Source organism: Suricata suricatta, chromosome 4 (genome assembly GCF_006229205.1).
Source record: "Suricata suricatta isolate VVHF042 chromosome 4, meerkat_22Aug2017_6uvM2_HiC, whole genome shotgun sequence".
Classification (NCBI taxonomy): domain Eukaryota; kingdom Metazoa; phylum Chordata; class Mammalia; order Carnivora; family Herpestidae; genus Suricata; species Suricata suricatta.
In genome coordinates, this window is record NC_043703.1 from 65,064,077 (window position 1) to 65,089,578 (window position 25,502).

At 34.2% G+C, this 25,502-nt stretch overlaps 1 protein-coding gene across 1 annotated transcript in view; it reads right to left on the reverse strand.

Moving 5' to 3' along the window:
• The window catches only part of NBEA (neurobeachin), a 655,079-nt gene that overhangs the window by 388,705 nt on the left and 240,872 nt on the right, over positions 1 to 25,502 (reverse strand). Inside the window, exons 31-33 of the mRNA XM_029938475.1 lie at positions 13,916 to 14,354; positions 2,416 to 2,570; positions 45 to 171 (exon numbers count right to left, since the gene is read on the reverse strand). Coding sequence (XP_029794335.1) covers positions 45 to 171; positions 2,416 to 2,570; positions 13,916 to 14,354 — 721 coding nt within the window. The remainder of the gene's footprint in view (positions 1 to 44; positions 172 to 2,415; positions 2,571 to 13,915; positions 14,355 to 25,502) is intronic.

Genomic DNA, 25,502 nt, shown 5'->3' on the forward strand with positions numbered 1-25,502 from the left:
AGGGGCAGGGTTGTAAATGAGTATGAACACGGAGTTGTGTATACCTCATGTTTTCAGCCGAATCTTCCGGCATCGGAGCGACAGTTTGCACAGCTGGAAGGTTTTTGCTGGTAGCACCATTCACAAAACTAGAAGAGGAGGAAGAGGAGGAGGACCCTGAATCCACGGCACCTGTTCCCAAAATAATAATTTTTAGCCTTAAACATAAATTTATTTAACAAAAAGTACTTCATTATATCATTACTATCTGATTTTGAATATTTATTCATCTGAATGTCAAAACAGAATTCGACATGTAAAAAATCATTAGGACATTAGTGCACTAATTACTCTCAATAGTTATAAATAATAGCTATTGTATGAAAACCCAGTTTATTTATTTACATTAATCTAACAGAACTACATATTACAAATAAGGTATAAATAAAAGACAACAGCAAATGAAAATAATTTTAGATAAAATGAGACTGATAAAAACAATTCAAATTTAGATGTGAAAAATTTATGTTTTTATTGCTATACTATACATTTTTAGTTTACTGAGATACAATTTACAATAAAATGAGCTTAAATTTGTGGCACTTTGGCATCAAAGGCTTACTTTGATAAAATGATTGCTTTAAGAGGGCTATAATGAATATAATTGTACCTGATTTTAAAATAATGAGTTCTCCTCAACGATATGAAGATGCCACTTTGGAACAGACTTTTCTATAATACACCATGTTAGGATATTAAAAAGCTGTGGAGTTGAGGGACATCTAGTGTTCCTGAGTATTATCTTATCTCACATTAATTCCCATAAAACTGAATTGCCTACTGGGATTTCTGTTACAACCTTTATACAGCATCTATTTGCCAAAATCTAAACTGGACAATGGGGTCAGTTCAGGTGTTGGCCTACAAAATGTGGATGTGTGTGTTGTCTGTCTGTACATATTTCTGAGGAGAATGTTTAATTACTTACATTTTATTTTCCATTGTAATATTATATACCTTATGCTATGCTATCACTAAACTTTTGCTACCATCAATTCCAGTATCTGTGAATTCACAAAATTGATATAATATCATAACTTATTTCAAAAAAAGATTAAAAAGTAATTTAATTTTCCTTTAACCTAGCCTTAAAAATAAGAACTTATCTAATAGACACTAAATGTAGATGTCTTTATACTACACTGGTGTATTTAAGAAATTTCAACACTTTTTTTAATGTATATTTTGGTAAAAGAAAAATATTTTTCTTCGTATTTCTAGAAAGCAGAATGAATATAAAGAACAAGATTATAAAGTATATAGAAAAATTTTTATATAAAGTCTTCAGACAAGCCAGATATATTTATTTATAATATAGATAAATCAGAGATGTTTAGTTCTTTAACACAATGCCATTAATAATGTCTGTTTGCTAATATAAATATGCTTGATAGACTATATTCTACTTACTACAAGCCCATAAATGTGTTGTTCGTGATATGTCAGACTCAGGTGGTATGATAAACAAGATAGATACAGAAAGCACATAGAAGAGCTATGAAATTAATAAAAATGGGAAGACTCTAAGTAATGATAGTAGATGGAAAAGTTCAAAGCTATACAGTTTGGAGAAGAGAAGGCTACTATAGTCAGGGAAGAAAAGTCAGGGATCATCTTGCGGTGTATACATACCTAAAATGGAATCACAAAGATTTGGGTAAGGATTTATTTAGCTAATAATCAACAGGAACATTTATGGAAATTTACAAAAAGAAAGTTATTTTAGGCAGGCTTTTAAAATTTGTAGTGATTTGGAATTTTCTGTTCCTAGAATCATTAGGAAAATGTTGGACAATGATTGGATACAACTGTATTCTAAGAACACAGATTAACTCAATGTCAAATAATGGTTCTTAGTCACATGCATTTTTTCCCCATCAAGTTGAGGCTCTTGCATATTGTCAAGGTTCTTCGGGGAGCTCTGCCTTTCCTTAGAGAATTTAGCAAAAAATATACATTAGGATTCAACCAGTAAATGTCACTAAATCTATTTTCTGTTACTAGCATATTTAGTGATCTTCTTGATACATTTACTAATTTTTACATATCAAACTTCAGTATTCAAATTAGCTTTAGGTTTTGCTCCCCAAATACCTTTCAGCAATCTGATTTAACTCTGAAAGTAAAACAGCACTGTGTTTTGAGAAGGCTCAAAACAAAAACCAACAGTGTCTTCTAAAATGACCACTAAAAAATATGCCTTAGAAGTACAAATTCTGAAAGGCAGTAACAAAAAGTAGAACCTTCTTAAAGGTTATGATAATCTTTAATGATCAGGGTATTTTAATTTTTTAAAGATCAAATAAGCAGAAAAATGAAGATATAGAAAACCGAAAGAAAAGGATGAGGTATCACAAAAATATATAAGGACAATACCTGTTGTATTAATCATACTTTTTGGTGTAGCTCCAGTAGCAGCAAATATATTGGAGGTGCTTCCTGCGGGCAGCCCACTTCCAGCAGCAGCGGCCCCCACCGTGGTTACAGCCAAACTCCCCGGAGGCGGCTTCTTGACAGGCACCACTACGCTCCTACAAGGAGACAAATGATGGAGAATAACAGACACCAGGCTTAAGATGAAATCCAATCTCGCTGTGACAGATCTATGTATGTCAACATTCAACTGTCTTTTCTTTGTCTTTAACTTCTGAGCCCAGTTTCACTGGTGAAAAGGATGTGGACATTTGCATACACTGTGAAGTGTGTTGACTTTAATTCATTTGGCAAATATTTATGCAGAATAGAGTTTGCAAACCTTTCTCAACATAGCATTAGGCTATCATTATGAGTCTGGAAAAGAATAGAAAAATGTGTGCCCAAGTTAGAATATTTTGAATATGCAGGGTTTTATTTGGAAAATATGCATAAAATAGCCTTTTTATCTGTATTATATTCTCCATGCATAAAATTCTCATAAAACACATAACAAAACATTCTGAAAGTTAAATTCTGAAGCTTCCTTACAGTAAAGCTAAAAATTAACCAAGGAATACTGAGTTACATCTAATGGCATAGTAAAATTATACTTTCTTGTTCTTAAAAACATTTTAGTTCTTTTTCATAATTGTTTTAATGAAAAGGAACTGAGATGATACACAAGACACTCAAAGATCTATGCTGCTTTTAGGCCTTGACGTTTTTGAACACAGGAGTTTCCCATGTTTCTTTAGCACATTTAGATGGAATTTCACAAAAAAATTTCTGAACTTGACAATGTGTTAACCTTAAATAATAAATGATATCAGTTATTTAAAAAGATAAACTATTTATCTAGCAAAGTAAATATTTGTATTTCAAGGTAGAGAAACTTCACTCTGCTCAAAGTTTACAGCGGAGCCGTTTCATCGGGAAAATACTTAGCCAGCGCAACTCGAGCATCACTGAACTTTTGCATCTGGAAAGTGGATGTATAAGCTGTCGTCAGCTTCGGCGTGATGCCTGGTAACCAGGGACCAGCACTACAAAAGCCTTCAATCTAAACCAGTCCTTTTTAATGTAACTGTATACATTTAAATCTTTTAATTTTCCCATTAAACTGCTTCACCTAAAGGACATAATATCAGTGGTTCATTCTCTAGTAAGTGTATGGCTTAAACTTCCTTAATTTTTTTTTTCATAGAAACACTTATGTTGATGTCTTCAACGATTTCTTCACTGTCAAAAATCTAAATTCTTAAGGCTTATTAATCTCAGTTTTAAGAGTACTTAAAACATTTTTGTGACCAAAAGTATTATAATCTTAAATAATTTTAGTTGTGTCAAAAATTTTCTTCATTATCTCTTTCTGGATATTTTCTTTTTTTTCTTTTTATGGGAGGAGTCTCATTCATTAGACTCAACCTAGAACTCTCAACTATATCTTATTTAATTGCCAAAAGCACGCTTTATGCTTTCATTTATTTATTTATTTATTTTTATTTTTTTATGCTTTATGCTTTCAACCCCTTCACTAGTCAGTCCTCATCTAATGCCTTCATTTATTACACTGAGAAGTAGTTTACCATTATGGAAAGAATATAGGATGTGGAGTGAGAAGACTAAGTCTTGAAATCTAAATCTCTCTCAAGTTGTATGATCTTAAATTTCAGTCTCTCATTGCAAAAATGGCAAGATGAATGCTAGTCACATAAAACTGGGGAAATTACATTAGCTTGTATTTAAAAGGGCTTTTCAAGTATAAGATGGCTTATAAATGTTAATAATTATTACCACTGGGTAAAGTCAAATAATTCTCTGCCTACATCATGTAAGGTATTGAGTTATATTTATCTATCAATAGAAAAAAAACCAGTATTTTGGGTTTATCATTAAAACTCTTTTCTAAACTCATAAACTAATGCTGAGATGCACTATTTCACAGGGTATCCAAATTAATCCATGGTTGCAAAAAATCATTAGTGAACTATCATATATTTTTTGTACAACTCAATAAAATCCCTGGGGATAAAATGAAAAACACAGGATGGCTTATAGTTTTGTGAGACAAATCTTTAGACCATAGGAAAACTATTACCAAAAATTTATGATTAATAAGTCATTACCAACTTTGGGCAAAACCTCTATCACAGACAACTATAGGCATCTTGTCAAGTGCTGAGACTATGCAAAATATATTGAGAAAATTAGTTATCATTATGAAAAAGGAAAAAAAGTAATCTCAACAACCTGTAGGGATGGTTTGTAAATAAATGCAAACACATTAATGCCAATCTACAAAAAAACTGAAAACATCTGGTTCAATAGCAATTAATGTAAAATGCCCCATTCTTTGACAGCAAACTCAGAAAATTCTGCTAGTGCAATGTATATAGTAGCACAGTGAGTGGCCAAAAACCTAATTTTCAATGCCATGCAGACCTGAGTTAGAATTCTACCTCCAACAATTACAAGCTGTGTGGTATTAGGCAAGTAAATCTCTCTATGCTCCATTCTCTTCATCTTTAAAATGAGACTCATAATAGCCTGTTCTCCATAATATTGTTAAAAAGTAAAAGGACATAATACATATAAGGTGTTGAACACTTTACCTGAAATATCATAAGTGATCACTACATTTTATCTATTGTTAGTATTGCTGTGGCTCCCAAAGTGTTGATGCAATCTAGGTCTATGTCAGCAACAGTAGGCAATATGAAAGAAGCATATACTTTATGATTGTCGGACCTCACAAACAAAATCCTATGTGCTGTTTTAGATATATTTTGAGAATAATGACAAATAGCATCATGTCCATAAAAGAACAGATAGGATGACAACACATCTGGAAAATAGGTCGTGTGAGGGAAGGCTGAGAAACTAGAAAATAATAGTGAAAAGGTATACAAAAATTACAGCAATTTTTAAAAATCCAAAGGTATATATTTCACATATATCCCATGTGTATATGGAAAGGAAATAAGATGAAACTCCTATATATCTCCATATCAAGGCCAACAGGAGGAAGAATCTCAGATAACTTTTACGAACTTTCATTTCCAACTACTGGAGGGTTCATGACGAGGAGGACCATGCCACCAGGGCTGTACTGAGAGAGGTGGGAAGCTGAGTTTGACTAATTCCTCTCATTCTTTCTCAGCCTACAACTTTAAGCAGTCCACTATTTCTCCATTGTTTATAATGGCCAGATTGTTCACTAGACCCAAAGTACTGTACATTCCTGGCCTTAATATAATTTCTTCATCGATAATACCCATTACCTAGCACCTTAAACCATTCTCTGTCCTAACAATTGATTGTAACAATTTGAAACTGCACACTTATCAATGTGTTCATAACACATTCATTATTTGGAATATTATATATTTGCTTATATGTGCATTGCATTTACTTATACGTGAAAATTGCAATTTTCAACTCTTACAAAATTTTCTATCAGATTCTTACTTAACATGTCCCACTTGGTAACCTGTTCTACCTACATTAAGAGGCTTCCCTAGCAGTATAGATAACCACTGTGGGTACCCTTTGTGAGTCTAATGGGTACCCTAATACATACCCTAACACATACAGAATACTGAAGTGAATATCTTTTATCTAACATGTAATTTTTTATTTGTATTTCAAAAATACAGCCACAAAAAGTTGTCATTAATCTAAACTATTAACATATCCCACTTTCCTTCTAGATCTGCTATTCATATAGATGCATACTCAGAATCCTCTGTATTACACACACTTTACCAACTGCATTTTCTATAAGAATATTCTATGTTTTCCCACGCAATTTAACCCTCTGTTCCGTACCTTAAGACTGCAAACTATAAAGAAGTAGATGATTCCTTTGTACTACATAAAACGCACATATATTCCAAGATTGTAAAGGTTATCATCAAAATAGCGCAAGCGAAGAAATTATTCAATCTATCTCATTTCAACAAAATATTCAATTGAGTGGCTAATTGTAAGTTTTGTAATACATTGGGTGATATATAACACTTATATGTGTAAATTTTTCTGCCTTTGAATTTATTCTATTTCAAAAGCAAAGATTTGGAGTGTGATCTAGGATTCATTCTTTCTTTCATTCAACAAATATTTACTGTATTGAGCACTATGATGTGTGGGGGTGGTTCTAAATTCTGAGATACAGTGATATACAGAACAGACAAGATCTCTGATTCATGGAACTTATATTCCAATAGGGAGAGATAGAAAATACAACACGAATGAGTAAATATAGTATATGGGATGGAAAGTGCTGTGAGAAAAATAAAACATGGACAGAAATAAGGAGAATTGCTAGAAGGGTGGCTAAGAAAAGGCTCACTAAATAAAGTAGCATTTCAGGAAACATTGAAGGGATAAGGAAGAAGCTATGAAGATACTCAGGGAAGAGAATAAGAGTGTCACAGGCAGAGAGGGCAGGAAGAAGGCCAGGGTGAATCTAAAAGATGTGGAGACCTTTTAAAAGATGAGACCAGAGAAGTAAAAGGGGGTCAGATCATAGGTCCCTGTACTCTGTCTGAAAGACACTGGGGTTCTCTCAGAGTAGGATCAGAAGCCACTCTGGAAAATCCCTCAAAAGCTTATGAACAAGGAAAGAATATGCTCTTAGATTAAGCAGGACCATTCTAGCTATTGTATTAAGGATAAACTTCAAGGGGGAAGGGCAAGTGGGGGAAGACTTACTTAGGAGTTTATTATAATAACCAAGCAAGAAATGATGGTAGTTAGGATCAGAATGGCAAAATGAAAGTGGTAAAAAGGCAAATTTTGACTATAGTAAGAAGGCAGAGCAAACAGGATTTGAAGAAGAATGGATTGAGTGTGAGAGAAAAGTCAAAGATGATGTACAGATATTTTTCTTCAAGCAACATGAAGGGCAGAGCTGCCACTAACTAAGAGAGGGACAAATATGGTCGGAGCAGTTATTAATCATCCAAATAGTGATGTTGAATAAGCAACTAGATAGATGAGTCTCTAGGTTAGGAGAGAGGACTGGGGTAAAACTAAATTTGGGAATCATCAGTATATAATCTATTTAATGCCAGGAAAGTGAATGAAATCACCAAAGAAATGAGTGCAAATGGATAGAAAGAGTCTTGAGGTATCTGTTAATTAGTTCTATGAATTTTATAAAAAGATTACTATTTTATCTAAATACTTCAAAATTTATGTATGTATAAAGTCAGAGTGAAGATAAGGGATTTTCAATAGGGACTCACGTAGGCAAATGAGTTTTATAATCATTTGTGGAACCCTATAATAATCACTTTCTTGTTTCTGCTCCCGTTCCCTTTACTGTTACACTTATTGAGCACTGACAGGTTAATTGAATACAACTTCACTGACAAATCTGAAGAATAAAAAGAAAGTTAAGACATAACCCATGCCTTAGAGATACTTGGAGGCAATCCAAGAAACCAACAAATCAACTGTACAATATGTTTCATTAATTGTTTGGATCCTAGTTATGCACAGGATCGTTGAGGAACAAAAAGGATGTGCACTATTAGAAAAGAGTGAGCTGAATCTGAAAGTATCAATGGGAATTAGCCAAAAGGAGGAAAATTCAACAGTAAAACTTTAGTGAGGTAAAGAGATATGAAAAAACACAGAAGACTAAGTAGACTAAAAAAAAACCATAGATCCTATGAGTGGTAAAAGGTGAGGACATTCTAAACTCAGAAGTTCATCTTTTATTTTGTAATAAGTAAAAATTATTTCTGAATTTTTTTCTGTTAAATATTTTTTCACTGTTTATTTATTTATTTTCCATTTGGATTTTATTTTATTTAATGGTTTATTATCAAATTGGTTTCCATATAACACCCAAGGCTCTTCCCCACAAATACCCTCCTCCATTACCACCACTCCCTTATCCCCTGCCCCCTTCCCCGCCAAAACCTGAGAGACTATTGAATATTTCCGAATTTTTAATCAGTATTTCATTTAAGAAAAATGACTCTGGCATACTTGTGTAAGACACATTGGAAAGGCGGGAGAGCACCGGGATATCGTGAGGCCAATTAGGAGGCAAGTAATCTACTGAGAGATACTGAGAGCCTAAAATGAGGTGATGGCTTTGAAAATGGACGTGTTCCATCTTTTCAGGGATTCGAGTCTTTAACCAAAGTCAAAAATAACTACCTGCTACTTTTTGTGAGACTAATTACAAGGTCATTTCATTTACGGGATTTTTTAGAAACAATGCATCATTTTATAGGATTTGGGAATTTATGGGATTTTTTAGAAATAATGCATCATTTTATATGCTGAGAAACTGAGTCGCAGAGAACCAAAGAGAATAAAAGTCACATCACACAACTAATTAAAAAGAGATCAATTATTAATATCCAATTCTCCTAATTTTAAGATTAACTCTTCCCTAACAAGGCTTATAAATGTGAAACATTTATCTTAAAAGAGAAAACTGAAGCTTAGGAAAAAAGCTATTTACTACTGCTTTTAGGGCAATATTACAATTTACTTCAGCTTATCAGAGATCACAAGGTTACTGCTATGACATTTTCATGCTCTATTTTGTAAAATATTTAGAATACCAATGAAAAATGTGTATAAGAAATAATTGAGTATTCCAATTAAAGAGAGAGACTTTTTTTTCAGCTCACTGAATTGTCTGTGTAAATGCTAGGGGAGACAAAAGCAACAACACTGGGGATATTAGGATATAATCATGCTCAGTCAACACTGCATCTACTGGCAACTGGCCTTAAAATACCATACCCAGGACACTTGGAGAATAATAAAAGCTGGAATTTCAGAGGCTAGATAACATAGAAACTTCAATATGTAAAGGCTGGTAGACTTTTAATCAATTTGGCTTACAATTACTTGTTCATCCTTAAAGTGATACAAGCAAAACACTATCAAAAATTAGAAAACTATAGGAACGGAAATTGAAGTCCTCAGCAGTAATTATAATTTCTTATAATCTTAAACCAATGTAGGAAGGTTCCATCATCTCTATCAAACATTAATTTATTATCTTCCCTAAATTGTCATCTTTAGCACTAATGTTGAAAATATTATTTTTAAAAAGCTAGAGAGAAAATAGCTAGTCCACCTTGTACTTTAGGTTTAATAATATGAAGGGTATCAATCTTGCTTTTTTAAATTTTTATTTTAGAGATTTTCTTTAAAAAAAAAACACTTGAAAGCAAGGAAATTAAAAGTTTTAGGGGAATAATATACAGACTATACACTAAGTTTGCTTGAACTTATCAAACCTAGTAATTCAAATATAAGTGGGATTATATAATCAAAAGGGATGAAATATAAATCATGTAGATCAATGTTTGTTAGCCAGAGAACACAATTGTAAGCTTTAGTGATATCACAGACATAAAATAATTTTCTAAAACAAAAAACAAACCGTATGCAGAAGCATATTGTCCTCTACCTTTTTTTTCTTTTTTTTTTTGTCTTTTTTCTTTTGTCCAACTTAAAAGGAGAAAAATATCTTAGAAATCCCTGGGGAATTAAGACTGACCTAAATCACAGATATATACTAAGTTCTCAAAAGATTAAAATCATGTGGATATATAAAATTATATTTTAATATAAAAGATACAATAAAGCTTAAAGCTTGTCTTTAGAGAAAAGCATTACCCCAACCTAAATGTTACGCAGGTACTAATGCATAAAAAATATAGCTCAGCTAGAATGTTCTATGAGTATAGGTCTATATTTAGATCTATCAAAAGAGATGGTATTGTCGGGAACTTTGCAACTTGGTTTGTGTGTTCTGTGATTATTAAAGCAGTTCTGTTAGAAATAACACCATGATAATGTTATCATTTCATAATTGTATTTCCTCCATATACATAGGATTTCTTCACTATAAAACAGTACTAGAGAATCTCTAGCATAGTTAGCGCTTTACAATTCATAAATATACATTTGTTAGGGCCACTCAAGGGTAACCCGACATATACGTAAATCTGCACAGATGATGACTGGAAGAAACAAAAGAAGAATCAGCACTTTCCAGATATATAGATAAGAATATTTATATAACATTTTATAATACAGTCTGATAAAATAATACTGACAGAAAATGTTTTATATTAGGTGTATCTAAATGTTTCTAAACTTCGATGTTGTAATCCACCTAAAGAAAACAATACTGTAAATTTCACAACTGAAATTCCTAAATGCTACATCCCAAGTGGGGAGAAACACCCCATGTGGAACATAGTTAATATAACTGAAATTATATCAGCTGTTTTAGGAAGTTGTTTTCAAATTTACAGTATAAAATGAGTATAAATATTACATTGTTAGCATGTTTGCAATAAAACTAATAAACTATTGACTAACAAAAGTAAAATCCTAGGTGATCTCCACTGGGATTGCACAATAGTATTAGGAAGTATGATTCAGTTACAAAGAAATGAGCAACTGAGTCTACAGCTATTTTCCAACTAAAGCTAAAAATGAAAAACACATTATTGGTAGGGTAAGACCCATGATAATTCTGTGTTTGAAACTGGTCGTATTCAGGACGTTGCTTCTAAGGCCTGTCATCTTGGATCCTATTTTCAAGGAATTCAATCTGATGTTAAAAGACATGTCATAACTTGGATTTCAGACTTTAGTGCTTCAGAAATATGTTTATACACTTCATAATGTAATTACAGCTACCTTAAGACAGATAAGGCAACTGGTAGCAATATATTGGAGATATAATTGAAAAATGCAGTTGTCCAGAAGCACTTGTGGGGATGATGTCTCTGAAAAGCTGCTCAAAGCTCTAGAGTTTGGAGTTAAATTTTTGATGTTGTCACTCTCAATCTATTGAATGGCTGACAGACAATCAAACCCGTCTGGCTGGCTGGCAGCTCATTTTGCTGGCAGGTGGCAAACAATTAGACACACCAATTTGTGCCTCCTGATGACATTAAAGCATGAAACTAAGTTGTATGCAGGGCCTAGTGATTTGTGTGAAAGCATTTCAAAAATAATACTCTTTGCCGTGGCAACTCATTTCAGACTGCCACCTCCCATTATGGCTTTGAGCAGTGAAGACGACAGACTTGAGTTACGTGCAGTGCAAGGCCGCTTCTGTTCAATCCGTCATCAGCGCCCCCTGAGACCTCAATCCCCTCCTTTCATCAATATCACCTCATCATTTACATTTGATAGTACTTGAGCTACTGCATATATTAACTACACTGGAGACCCTTTTCCTAAAAAGAATTGAAATATGCTTTGTGTGCCTCGATTTCGTTTCTACTTTCGCAATTTAGAATAATGATTCCACTCCCATTGCACTCTGCACAAATGCTACCAGGAACAAATGGAAAGTTCTATTTTTTGTAAAGCCATACTCACAAAAGTATAATAAATTCTGAGTAGCTGAGGATATTGGCACACAAGTGATAGCTCTGTTAAGTTTTAATGAAAAAACTGTTCTAACAATAATCCAAATTAAAACAAAAATATTTAACCTGATTTTTATTTCACTGGATTCTCTGATGCAAATCACAATAATTCTCTGTACTTACTGTTTTTTATTTTAAGAAAATTTAAACATATAATTTAAAAGTAAGTGGAACACAGTTTTTATAAACCTAAATTAAATTATTATAATATTTTTATACATATATACAATTACAGATACTTACATGCACACGTTTATATATACTCATAAACACACATACACTGTATAACCTGGGAACATAAACTAAATAGGTAAAATAGATACCATCAATATAAAATGGCAGAAGGAACATCCAAGGAACTATATGAATGAACATGCAAATATAATATTAACACAAACCATTAAAGATAGAAACATTTCCCTACAGTTTATAGCCCCTTTTCTTTGAATTTATTAAAAATCCTTACATTGATCACACTTTACCTTATATGAAAAATTTTTTGCAAACATTTCATCTCCATTTACTACTCTGTAAGTTCAATGTAGACAACACTGTCTTTATCCATCTTTATATCTGTCATGAGGACTCTACATTTTCACAAAAAATTTTCAAGAAGTATCTGTGCAACAGTGGTGAAAATGTTTAAAGGTAAAGTTTAATTTATACTTATATATGAAAAAGATAATTTGTCTTAATTGTGAATGGCTGTACTGCAACACCTCTACCCCCAAAACACCAAAAAATTACTGTCCAAATTTGGACAAAGCAGTTTGGCTATTTTGGAAAAAGTATTACATTTTGTCTATATATTTGTTTTTGACATCATTCTAATTTAAGAAACATTTCACTTCCTACTTTGATCTTTTCTCTCTAAAACAAAAAAAAAACAATTGTTTACCAATCATCTCACACACATATAAATTTTGGGGGGGAGATGTGTTCTCAACATTAAAAAGAATTTAATTCAGATGTAAACAGATTCTTTAGTTTATATGCTATAAACTAAATAGAAAATATATTTCAGAGCCAGACTAGACCTTGGAGAGATATAGCCTATCCGTTCCCCCTTTTATCCATGAAATAATTAAGTCCAAAAAGATAAAATCACTTCCGCAATACAGTGTTTCAGACAAAATTCACTGATAGGCTGGTAGGTCCCTGAACCCCGTGTTAGATCAGTTACTTTACAAAGCTTGCAAATACAAATCCATCCTTTCTCCTTTGAGTTGTAAATCTTCTACAACACAGAACTCTTTTCTCAAGGAGGTGGGAGGCATCTCCTTGAAATGCAAACATTCAAGGAGACAGCTTTTACTTCTACCCTCTATGGGAGGGAAAGGGCCTAACTCTGGTGGGTGCCTTACTCCAATTTGTAGCACTACATCCTTAATAAGATATGAGAAGTTTGTTTCTCTTCTGGATGAATGCCAATGAACAAACCCAGATGGCCTAGTCATACGGACCAATCCTCATTTAGTGCCATTCAGTGCCTTGCCTTTAACAAACCCTCGGTATTTAAAATGTGTCTTTATCACATCCTGTGATGATGGAATATGAATATGGATTTCTCTATTTAGAATTTTTAAAAATTAATATTTATTTTTGGGAGAGACAAAGCGTGAGCAGGGAGAAGCAGAGAGAGACAGGAGGACACAGAATTGCAAACAGGCTCCAGGCTTCTACCTGTCAGCAGAGCTGGATGTGGGGTGTGAACCCATGAACTGTGAGACCATAACCCAAGCCAAAGTCAGATGTTTAACCCTCTAAGCCACCCAGGAGCCTCTCCCTATTTCTATTTTAATGTGCTGTCCTTGCATATCATGTTGAAACTCCTTTTTTGAGATATATTATTAAAATGCCTTACTGTGTATGATATCAATCTGGTTGGCCTATCACCTTGATATTCTCTATAGTAAGAATTTACATTACTAAATATAAGGTCTTCACGATTCCTCCTATACTTCTAAATTAATAAACTCTAATTTTCCTTCCTTATATAGAGTCCTGTGAATAATCAGTTAAGTACCTACCTGTCAAACGAATGAAACTGCATAGGAAGAATAGCTTGCGCTTCTCTCTTCAATGCTGGATCTGGGTACGGGATGGGTTCAGGGCCACATTCTGCAATTTCAACAGGGGCAGCCACAAGACTTTTCAGTATTTCCTTGACATTGATGCCTTTGGTTTGACTAATGCTAGATATGGATGGTGCAGGTTTCAACAGTTCACTGGGGTTCTCAGTCAAGCTCTCCTGTGATTTTTTCACTTCGGATGACAAAGTGGATAACAGTTCACACATGGCATCCGGGCCTGGGCCGGCCTCTAATTCTGCCCCATTCAGGATGCTAGCCACCTGCTCCTCTCCAATTCCCGAATCTGTATGCGGAATAGAACTTTCTAGCTGAATATCTTCACCAGGGGTTGGTGTTTCTTTTTCCTTTATAGTGTCTGGAAATGTAGCAGGTGTTTCTGTAAAAAAAGAAACTGGTTTAAACAACAAGCTTTCACAAAGGAAAATCCGGTATATTTAATAAAATATTCTCACATATTAGAATAAAGAATATAAAACCTGCAAGAAACAAAAAATCTGCTACATGGATGTATATAACAGCTACAACTGGATTAAAACCTATCATCCATGAACACCTGTCATTTTGTTCAGGAAGCATAACAGAACCCTGTTTCCTTTATAAGCTATTTGGTATTTCAAAACTGATGTCTTTAAAAGCATGGAGAACCAGTACCCACAACAATTTCTTATAGCAAATAATATGAAGTTCCCTTGCATTCTTTCAGTGTTGGCTACCAGTCATACAAAGACATTCTTATACTTTCCTAATATTATCTTCTAAAACATGAAATCATTATGTATCTGTTTTGTCACTTCAAAAACCAATAATGTAACATCTAACTGAAATATTTAAACTATTGAAGATATTATTTTTAAATTATATTTAAAATCACATACATATTATACCAAAATTCTGAAGAGTTAATAGCAAAAAGCAAGCCAAATGATCATTTCAATCTCTTTAATAAGAAAATAATGCTCCTCAAGAATTTAGCCTATATGTGCCTTTAAGAACAATTATTTTGAAATACTCATATTCATTTTTTGTGAATAAATACAAATTTCATTTTGTGAAAACTGCAGCAGATAAAATATATACAGGCATGAAATATACATATTTACCAATTAAAATAGAAAACCATCTTTAAAATATTAAATCCTTATGCAAATGGTAACATAATGGAGTTCCCCATGTAATAAAATTCTAAATGGTGACCTTGAAAAATAAGAGTAACAGGTCTTAATAGTCATGTTGAAGAAGAAAATAAGCTTTCACAGGTAAGTTATCTGCAGGTCCTATATAAAGTAGATACTTAGTAAACTGTTAGCTACTTGTACTATTTAGACTTATATTTAAGTTTATCCTTTGTAAAATAAGAAGGGCAGACTAATTATTTCTAAGATCTCTTCAAAATGAGCATCTGTAAATTTTAAAAAACCGCCCTCAGATTTTTGCTGTTTTGGTTGTTTGTTTATATGTTTTGAAAGGTTATTAAAAACAGGAAATCAGGAGAATGCCCAACAGAGAAAAGGCTTTTTTGGTTTCAACAAGACATCTCACAAAATTTTGGGGGAAATCTCTAGTAAAAACACATAGAAATGGTTTGATGATACTACTTTTTGGGTGGGCTCCTAATTTGTTCAAAGTTTTACACACACATGCTAAAAGATAAAATATAATGTGTAGGGATTTCTTTGGCAACAGGGATTAATTCTTAGACTCTATCTAATAGACTAATTTTTGCTAATTTCTTAAATGTAGATTAATGTCATGACATCCACATTTACTTAGATGAATTTATCAATTTTTCCAGATTTCAAAATAATTTTGTCAAGTTTTCAAAAGAAAGAAAATATTTTTTATTTTCTTTTATTTCTCGATTCAAATTGTATTAGATACATACATTACTTTAAAAATATAACATCTTCATATTATTCAACCTAATATATAATATTCATTTAAATTGCCCCAAAATGTACATCTCTCACATTTCAGTGTTTTATTGTAGTTTTCCTCATTTTTTAAAAATAAGTTTAAATAAGTTTCTTTGGTCAAGGAAGTCAGACTTGAAAGAAGAAAAGATTCATCAGTAGAACATGACAATAATACTCAGACACTGGATAACCAATATGAAAACCAGTCTTACAACGCTAAAAATTAAGATAACTGCATGAACATTTTGAGAAGAAATATAATCTTAATAATACCACTGGTAAAGCATTGGAGAAGGAAAAGGTAAGAGGTAAGGTTAAGAGTTTGGCATTATTTTTATAAAACTATGTGACAGAAAATTAAGACTTAGAGAGCACTGAGAATAAGAAAGAAGGACAAGAATGAAGATGCTTCTGGAATACCTCGTTTAAGATAAAGAACGGAGATATGTCACTAACTGAGGAAGGAAGCAAAGGATTAGCAAGTCCATTCAGAAATTTAATAAATATTAAAATCAACTGAATGCATAATCTCTGAAATATTTGTAACTATTAGGTCAAAAGAAATATGGCCATGTATTTTGGGATTACTCAAACTAAGATGATTATTCAAACTTTTAAAGCTGATGAAAAAAACCTAGGAATAAAGAATGAGAAAACAACTGCTAATGCAGATATTTCCACTATTAGAGGAACTACTAAATTTATTTAATGCACATTTGCACCTATAGATTATATATTTGGCAGTGACAACAGTTTTGGCAGAAAATCAGAAAATTAAATAGCAGTAGTGAAGTCTCTATGACAATAAGACAGAGGATGTAAATGCAGAAACAAAATAATAACCCTAACATTCACAATAAATCACAGCAGCATGGTTACCAGCGTGAGCTAAGGTTTTCCAGAATTTAATTCTCAAAAGGCATACAGTTAAGTCTAGCTCTTAGTGTAAATTTAGCTAATTTATAGATTTAGCCTAGAGACTGTTTATCATAATGTAATGTCTCATTACCTTTATTTATGGTGTGTTTTATATTAAGAGCTACACACAAAATGTAAACTTCTCAAGTTATATGAACTTGAAATACAAGCATTTTCCTACATAAAATCTTAAATTTAGCCTCTACAAGATACCACTTGAAAGACTTTTCCACCAACTATGCAGTTTTTTGCCTTTTTGTTGAACTGACTCAAGGATCTATGAAAAATTTATAATTCACTAACTAGATACTTGGTACTCAAATATAAATGTTGGCCTCTCAATTACAAAATACAGTTAAGTTTACTAAAACTGAATATTGTGGGGTGCCTGGGTGGCTCAGTCACTTGAGCTTCAGCTTGGGTCATGATCACAGGATTTGTGGGTTGGAGCCCTGAATCCGGTTTGCTAATGTCAACATGGAGCCTGCTTCGGATCCTCTGTCACCTGCTCTTTCTGCCACTCCCCCACTTGTGCTCTCTCCCTTAAAGAAAAACATTTAAAAAATTAATATTTAAATATTTTAAATGACTTATCAAAATATTTAAACAGTAATAAAATTTTACTTTTCCTGTGACTGATAAACCAATGATTTCAAAATAAAGCAGTAAATTTTGATTTCAATAAGAATTCCATTCAAATAAATAAACTGTGTAAAGCATACCTTGTCATCAAATTATGTAGAATAAACAGTAATGGAAAATTTTATAATAGTAATTGCAAATAAAAAACAAATTAGTAGTGAAAAAGCCTACTTTAATTTCCCATTATGCATTAACATCTTTTACAGAACATGCTCTTAGTTGGTAACATCAACTTCTACTTGGAAAACTTATATACTTCCAAAATGCTTCTCTGGAAAACCAAAGTACTTTGCGGATTTAACCCAAGTGACTTCAATAGGATGTTAAGCATGAACAACAGAGACAGTACAAAAGATTGCTTCTGTGCCAGTTAGATAAATCACAGTAGACCTGTAAGTTTTCAATTATTCTTTGCCAGTTTCTGCAAGAGGCCATGTTGTACACAAAACAGAAATATGACTGGCCTGAGTGATGTCAACTTTATCTGAAATGGGCAGTTGGATGGCAGATGCCTCTTTTACTTACTGTTTTTTACTGAACTTAATCTTAGCTTAGCTTCAGCAAATGACATGATTTCTATATGGAACCTAGGTTATCACATTATTTTCTCCAAAAATCTCATTTTACAGTAATTTATAAAGTGTTTCAATATGTCTTCCCTATTAAATTTTCCAAATTGCTCCTTTCCAAACTACTTAAATAAGAAACAATAGGAGAGGCGCCTGTGTGGTTCAGTTGGTTAAGCGTCCAATGTTTCGGCTCAGGTCATGATCTCACATTTTCTTCAGTTTGAGCTCTGCATCAGGTTCTGTGCTGACAGTGCAGAGTCTGCTTGGAATTCTCATTCTCTCTCTCCCTCCTACCCCCCACACTCCCCCTGCCCTCCACTAACACTCTCTCTCAAAATAAATAAAATTAAAAACAAGAAAAATAACATGGAAGATGATCTAGCTCTTTGTTACTGTAGCACTAAAAATTGTATTAACATTGTTTGTTTCAAGTAATGATACTAAGCAAACTAAATCACATTAATGTAAAATGAAACAAAAACCTGTATATAACTAATTTGTGTATTTTGTTTATATTAAATCCAAAAATACCAAGTTACACAAAAATTAACCTAACCTCCAAGGAAGAAAAAGGCCAGCCATATGTTAAGAGATTTAAAATCATTATTATTGGGGCACCTGGGTGGCTCAGTTGGTTGGGCGTCCCACTTTGGCTCAGGTCATGATCTCGTGGTCTGTGGGTTTGAGCCCCCCACCCACCCTGGACCTGAATACAGGCCCCAGAGTGTGGACATCTCATTTTCAGGTCTTCCTTTTAAGCTTTTTGGTAAAGTTCTTATTTTCTCAACTAGTACTGCCACCTTGAGCAGTTGTTACTGATTATTTCAAAAAACATCTAGGGCTTTTCTCACTGAGCAAGTTCTAAAATCAGATTAAAGAGGGACAAGCTCATTGGAACTTTACTAGGGAGCTGCCAGACAAGACTGTGTAATGCTCTAGGGTGGGACTTCCTGGAAACATAACTAACCTCCTCCTAGTGCTGCGATGCTGCTGGTTTTCACAGCCACCGCAGTTGTCTGGATGCTGATTGTCAAGGCTACCACAGAGCTGAGGAAAACTGGAGGGCAACAGGGCAAGATAAATTACCCAAAAGCTTGCTATTCTCATAAAGATTCTGCAGTTTTTCTTGAGTTAGTACTCTCTGGATTGTTGCAAGCCTTTGATTACTTTCCAGAGAAGTGAAACAGATGATTCTGATAATTTTTCCCAGTGTTCTCACTGCGTTTTGGAGGAGCAGTTCTTTGGAGGGCCTTACTCCTCCACTCTTTCAGACTTCCTACTTCTAAGTGATGTTTACAATTCCAATTTGTACACTGTAAATAATCAATTATCAATTATTCATATACAATATTTTGCTTTTCCTCTGCCCTCCTTTGTGTCTGTACTTTTTATCTCTTTTCATAGAAAAAAGCCCCACTTTTCCTATTGAAATACACCATGCATTTCCATAATGCTATTGGCACTAATAATAAAATGCCAACATATATGCCAAGAACTCATCTTCAGCTGCAAAAAACAGAAACAACCAAATATAGTATAATCCTATTTATATGTATCAGGGAAGCCATATTTGCAAGTTATACATGATTAAAATTTGAGGCTTTGAAAGTAAGTCTGTTTACCTTTTGGCGAAGACTAATTTAGCCCTTATCAGCTTTGTGAGAGCTGAGGAAACATTTAAGCTTTCTCAGCTTCCTTCTTTTATCTGTAAAATTGGCATAATGACAGTACATACATTATAGAGTACCTATTATACACATTATTGTGATAATTAAAGAATATAACTTATGAACAGTGCCTGGCATAGAGTAACCTTACCATAAATTTTAGTACCTTGCTGCTGCCATTATTGATTTTACTATTATGATCATTACTGCCATCATCACCTTCACCAGATCCCATAGGAAAGTATAGAGCCAAACCATCTATCAGTTATTTTCTTTACTTATCTTCAACTTCTTTAAGTTTATTTATTTTGAGAGAGGCAAAGGGGGGGAGGGACAGAGAAAGGAGACAGAAAATCCCAAGTAGGTTCTCTGTTGTCAGCATGGAGCCCAACAGGGCTCTATGTAAGGCTCAATCCCATGTACTGTGAGTTCATGACTTAAGCTGAAATCAAAGAGTTGAATGCTTAACTGACTGAACCATCCTGGTGCCCTTTATCTTCAACTTCTGTCCATCTTTCCTAGCTCTGGTCCCTCTATTTGCCAACCAGTATCTCCTAACCTAAAAGAACCACTTTTTGGCCCCATACCCCCTTATATTTCTAGCCCTTAAGCTGCTTTGGTTATTTCTCCTTCCTTTCTGAAGGGAGTATGTCATAATTGAAAGATCATAGTAATGCAATCAAATTGATTAAAGTTCCAGTTCTGGCTCCACAACTTACTAGTTTTCCATGTTGTCTTGAAAAAAAAAAATAGGTTTGCTTTCAGAATTGTAGGGTTTGCACTTGGAAGATGTAGATCTGAAGCAGGCTATAAGGATTAAGAAACTTGTCTATCAGCTTTACTCTCCTTCCTTGATTAAGCTTTCCAAAGACTTAGCAGACTGCCACAGACATCTCAAAATTAACACATCTAGGTACCTGTTACCTTCCTCAGGTTAGGAAACTTTTCAGCCATTACTTCTTCAAATAAGATTTCTTTCTCTTATCTCCTTCTGGAAATCCTATAATGCAAAGGTTAGTGTGTTTCGATGTCCCATAAGAACCTCAGACTATCTTCCCTTTTTTTTTTCATGATCTTCACTGTTTTAATTTTTTTTAAGTTTTATTTAATTATGATAAAGAGAGAGAGAGACAGCCCAGTGTGGGAGGCGCAGAGAGAGAGGGAGACACAGAATCCAAAGCAGGTCCAGGCCCTGAACTGTCAGCACAGAGCCCAATGTGCAGCTTGAACTCACAAACCATGAGATCACGGCCTGAGCCGAAGTCGGATGCTTAACTGACTAAGCCACCCAGGTACCCTGTTCACTTTTTTTTTTAATGTTTTGCTGTTCAGATTCTATTAGTTCTACTACCTGGTCTCTGAGTTAACTGATCCTTTCTTTTGCTTCATCTCATCTGTTGAACCACTATAATTTTTCAGTTAGTTTCTTTTTTCAGCTCTATAACTTGTAATTGGTTCTTTCTCATTTTTCCTGTCTCTTTGTTGAAGTTCTCACTATGTTCACATATTCTTCTTCCCATTTCAATAAGCATCTTTAGGACCATTATTTTTCACTCTTTATCAGGTAAATTAACTCATCTATATTTCATTAAGATTGCTTCTGAGGTTTAACTTTTTCTTTCATTTGGAACATATTCCTCTGCTTCTTCATCTTGCTTGCCTCTCTGTCTTGGTTTTTATGCATTAGATGAAACCACCACCTCTCCCAGGCTTAAAAGAGTGGGCTCCTATAGGAGATATCTTGCCATTCCACTCAAAGAGCCCCAGCTCTCTGTCTCTCAAACCTCTGCACTTGTCCAAGCAGCCTATTATATGTTAAAGCTCCCAGTAGTTGAGGTTGTTCTTAGACCTAACAGTATCCCTAACAGGAGGACCCAGATTCAGGTTAATTAGATGATAGACCCTCAGGCAGCAGCTCTTGAAAGTATGCAAATGTATATGGCCATTTGGAGCCAACAGTGTAAATCCTACTGGCCACGAGAGCCAGATTAGCTGGCAGCATCTCCTGGGTGACAACTGCAAAAATCAGGGATCTGGTATGAGTGCACATGCTTTTTCCTGAGAGGTATCAGTACTCTGAAGCAAGGGAGAGGGAAAGCACCAAGGTGCCATACACAGGCTATATTCCTTGGGAAAAAAGTCCATAGGTCACTAGATACATGCCCAAGGCCAAGCTCCAGGGTAGGCCAAGAGGTCTCAAGAATTCTCCTTCATACAAACACTGGAGGGCGTGCCTCAGTTTGCTGTCTATGTAGCTTCCTGTGGGTGGCAGCCTGCCAAGAACTGTCTCTCAAGATTGGCAGAGTTCTGTGGGACCCAGGAATCAAAGCTCCCCATCCACAAGAGCCAGGTTATCAAGGGGTTTCCCTGGGTGGCAGCTATAAAACACTAGGGCACCAGAGACTGGAAATGAGTAGTCAGCCCCTAGTTGCATATTTAATTAGAAGCCTGCTCCTCAGGGCACAGTCATGATGATTAGTTAATAAGCCTTCTCAGAAAGACAGACTTCCTGGGTCTGCTGCCTCTAGATGTGCCCTCTGGGTGGCAGCTGTTTAAGAACTTTTCCCCCATTGGTTACAACCCTATTACACTCACAAGCATAAGTTGCCAGAGTCAGGCAATATACAGTTGCTCCCTGGCAGCAAACTGCAAAAATTGGGATGCCAGACTGAGGCATGTGTCCCTTCTGGGTAGCACGGTATTGCAGTCCCGTAACACCAAGACACAAGCTCCTCTGGCCTTTAGAGTCAGGTGACCAAGAGGTTCTCCTTGGATGGCAGCCACAAAAATTGGGGCACCAGACACATAAAAACTACATTCTCCAATCAAAAGATATAGAAGGGCTGAATAACAAACAAATAAATTAAAACCGAAAAACAGGACGAATCATATCTGCTGCCTACTAGAGACTAACTTTAGATGTCAAGATGTTCAGAGAATAAAAGTGAAGGGATGGAAAAAGATATTCCATCCCAAAAGGAAGGCGACGGAGCTATACCTATATTAAAAAAACACACCAGAAAAGAGCAGAGACTGTAAGAAACAAAGATGGCAAACAAACAAAGATGGCAGTTACATGAGGATAAAGGATCAATTAAACAAAAGAATGTAAGATTTATAAATATGCATCTAACATAGTAACATCTAAATATATAAGGCAAATATTAACAGATCTAAAGGGGAAACAAACAGCAATACAATCATCGAAGGGAATTTTAATACTCACTTACATCAATGGATAGATTATCCAGACAGAAAATTGATAAGGAAACATATGCCTGAAACACTACATTAGACCAGATGCCTACCTCAAGAAAGAAGAAAAGTCTCAAATAAACAACCTAACTTTACATCTCAAGCTGTAAAGGTGTAGAAAAAAAAGAATAAACAAAGCCAGAGTTAGCAGGAAAAAGGAAATAATGAAGATTGGAGCAGAATAAATAAAATAATAAAAAGACTACAGAGAAGATCAATGAAACTAAAAGCTGGTTCTTTGAAAAGTAAATTGACAAACCTTTAGCTAGACTCATTAAAGAAAAGGAGTACTCAAATAAATAAAATCACAAATGGAAGAGGAGCTGTTACAACCGATATCACAGAAATACAAAGGGTCATAAACTACTACAAATAATATTATGTCAATGAATTAATCAGCCCCGAAGAAAAGGACAAATTCCTGGAACATACAATTTACCAAAACTAAATTATGAAGAAACGTATAATCTGAAAAGACTACCAACAAACAAAAGTCCAGTACCAGATGGCTTCACCAAACATTAAGGGAAGAATTAGTAATGACCTTTCTCAAACTGTTCCAGAAAACAGAAGAGGAGGGAGCTTTTCCAAACTCATCTTACTGAGGCATTTCCCTGATACTAAAACCAAACAAGAGAAGAAAATTATAGGCTGATATTCCTAATAAACACAGATACAAAAACCCTCAACAAAACATTAGCAAATAAAATTCAACAATTCATTAAAAGGATCATATCCCACGATCAAGGGGGGTTTATTTTAGGGATACAAGGATGGCTCCACATCTGCAAATCAGTCAATGCGATAAACCACTTTAATAAAAAGAAAGATAAAATCACATGATAATTTCAATAGATGCAGGGAAAGCATCTGACAAAATTTAATAACTATTTGTTATACAAGCTCTCAACAAAGTGGGTACAGAGGCTTCCACATAATAGAGACCATTTATGACAATTCCATAGCTACCTCCATCAATGGTGAAAAGCTAAAAGCTTTCCTCCTTCGATCAGGACTAGGACATGGATGCCCATGCTCATCGCTTTTATTCAACAGAGTACTGGAAGTCCCAGCCAGAATAATGAGGCAAGAAAAAGACATAAAATGGATCCAAATTGAAAAGGAAGAAGTAGAAACTGTCAATATCCACAGATGACATATTATATGTAGAAAATCCTAAAGACTCCAGCAAAAAACTGTTAGAATAGGGGTCCCTGGGTGGCTCAGTCAATTAAGTGTGTGATTTCAGCTCAGGTCATGATCTCATGGTTCGTGGGCTTAAACTCTGCATCAGGCTCTGCACAGCCTACTTGAAATTCTCTTTCTCTCTCTCTGCTCCTCCCCTTCTCTTTCTCTCTCTTTCTCTGTCTCTCTCTCAATAAATAAATTTAAAAAAACCTGTTAGAACAAATTGAGTTAGCTATGGATACCAAATCAGTATCAAAAAATCTGCATTTCTATACACTAATAATAAGCAATCAGGAAGAGAATTTAAGAAAACATTCATAACTGCATTAAAACAAATAAAATACCTAAGAATAAATTTAAGAAGGTAAAGAACTATATACTGAGAACTGCAGGACATTAATGGACAACACCGAAGAAACAAGCTCTGAGATACCAAGGATATCCTTGCTTAGATACTGGAAGAACCAATATTATTAATTTTTCACAGAAATAAAATACATAATCCTAAAATCTATACAGAACCGCAAAAGACCTCAAAGAGCCACAGCAATGTTGAGAAAGAGCAAGAAACACTGGAGGCTTCACATTGTCTGATTTCAAATCACATCACAGGCTACAGTAGTCAAACAGTAGGGTATTGGCATAAAAACATACACAGTGTTCAATGGAACAGAATAGAGTCCAAAAACACACCCACACCTATACAGTCAATTAATTTACAACAAAGGACTCAAAAATATACAGTGGGGATAGGATGGTCCCTTCAATAAATGATGCTGGGAAAACTGAATAGCCACAGGCAAAAGAATGAAACTTGACGACTATGTTACACCATACACAAAATTAACTCAAAATGGACTAAAAACTTAAATGTTAGATCTGAAACCATAAAATTCCTAGAAGAAAACACAAATGGTAAATTCCTTGACACAGGTATTTACAATGATTTTTTTTTAAATCTGATACCAAAAGCAAAAGCAACAAAGCAAAAATAAATAAATAGGATTACATCAAACTAAATTGTTTCTACATAGCAAAGGAAATCATCAACAAAATGAAAAAGCAGCCTACCAAATGGGAGAAAGTATCTGCAAATTATATACCCAATAAGAAGCTAACATAAAAAAATATATAAGGAACCCAATACAACTCAAGCAAAAAAAATCAATTTTTAAAAAAGGCACAGGATCTGAATAGACACTTTTCTGAAAAAGACATACACATGGCCACAAAAATACATTTTAAAAATGTTCAACATCATCAGTCACCAGAGAAATGCAAATCAAAACCACAATGAGATAGATATCACTTCATACCTGTTAGAATGTCTAATATAAAAAAGACAAGAAATAACTAATGTTGGTAATGGTCC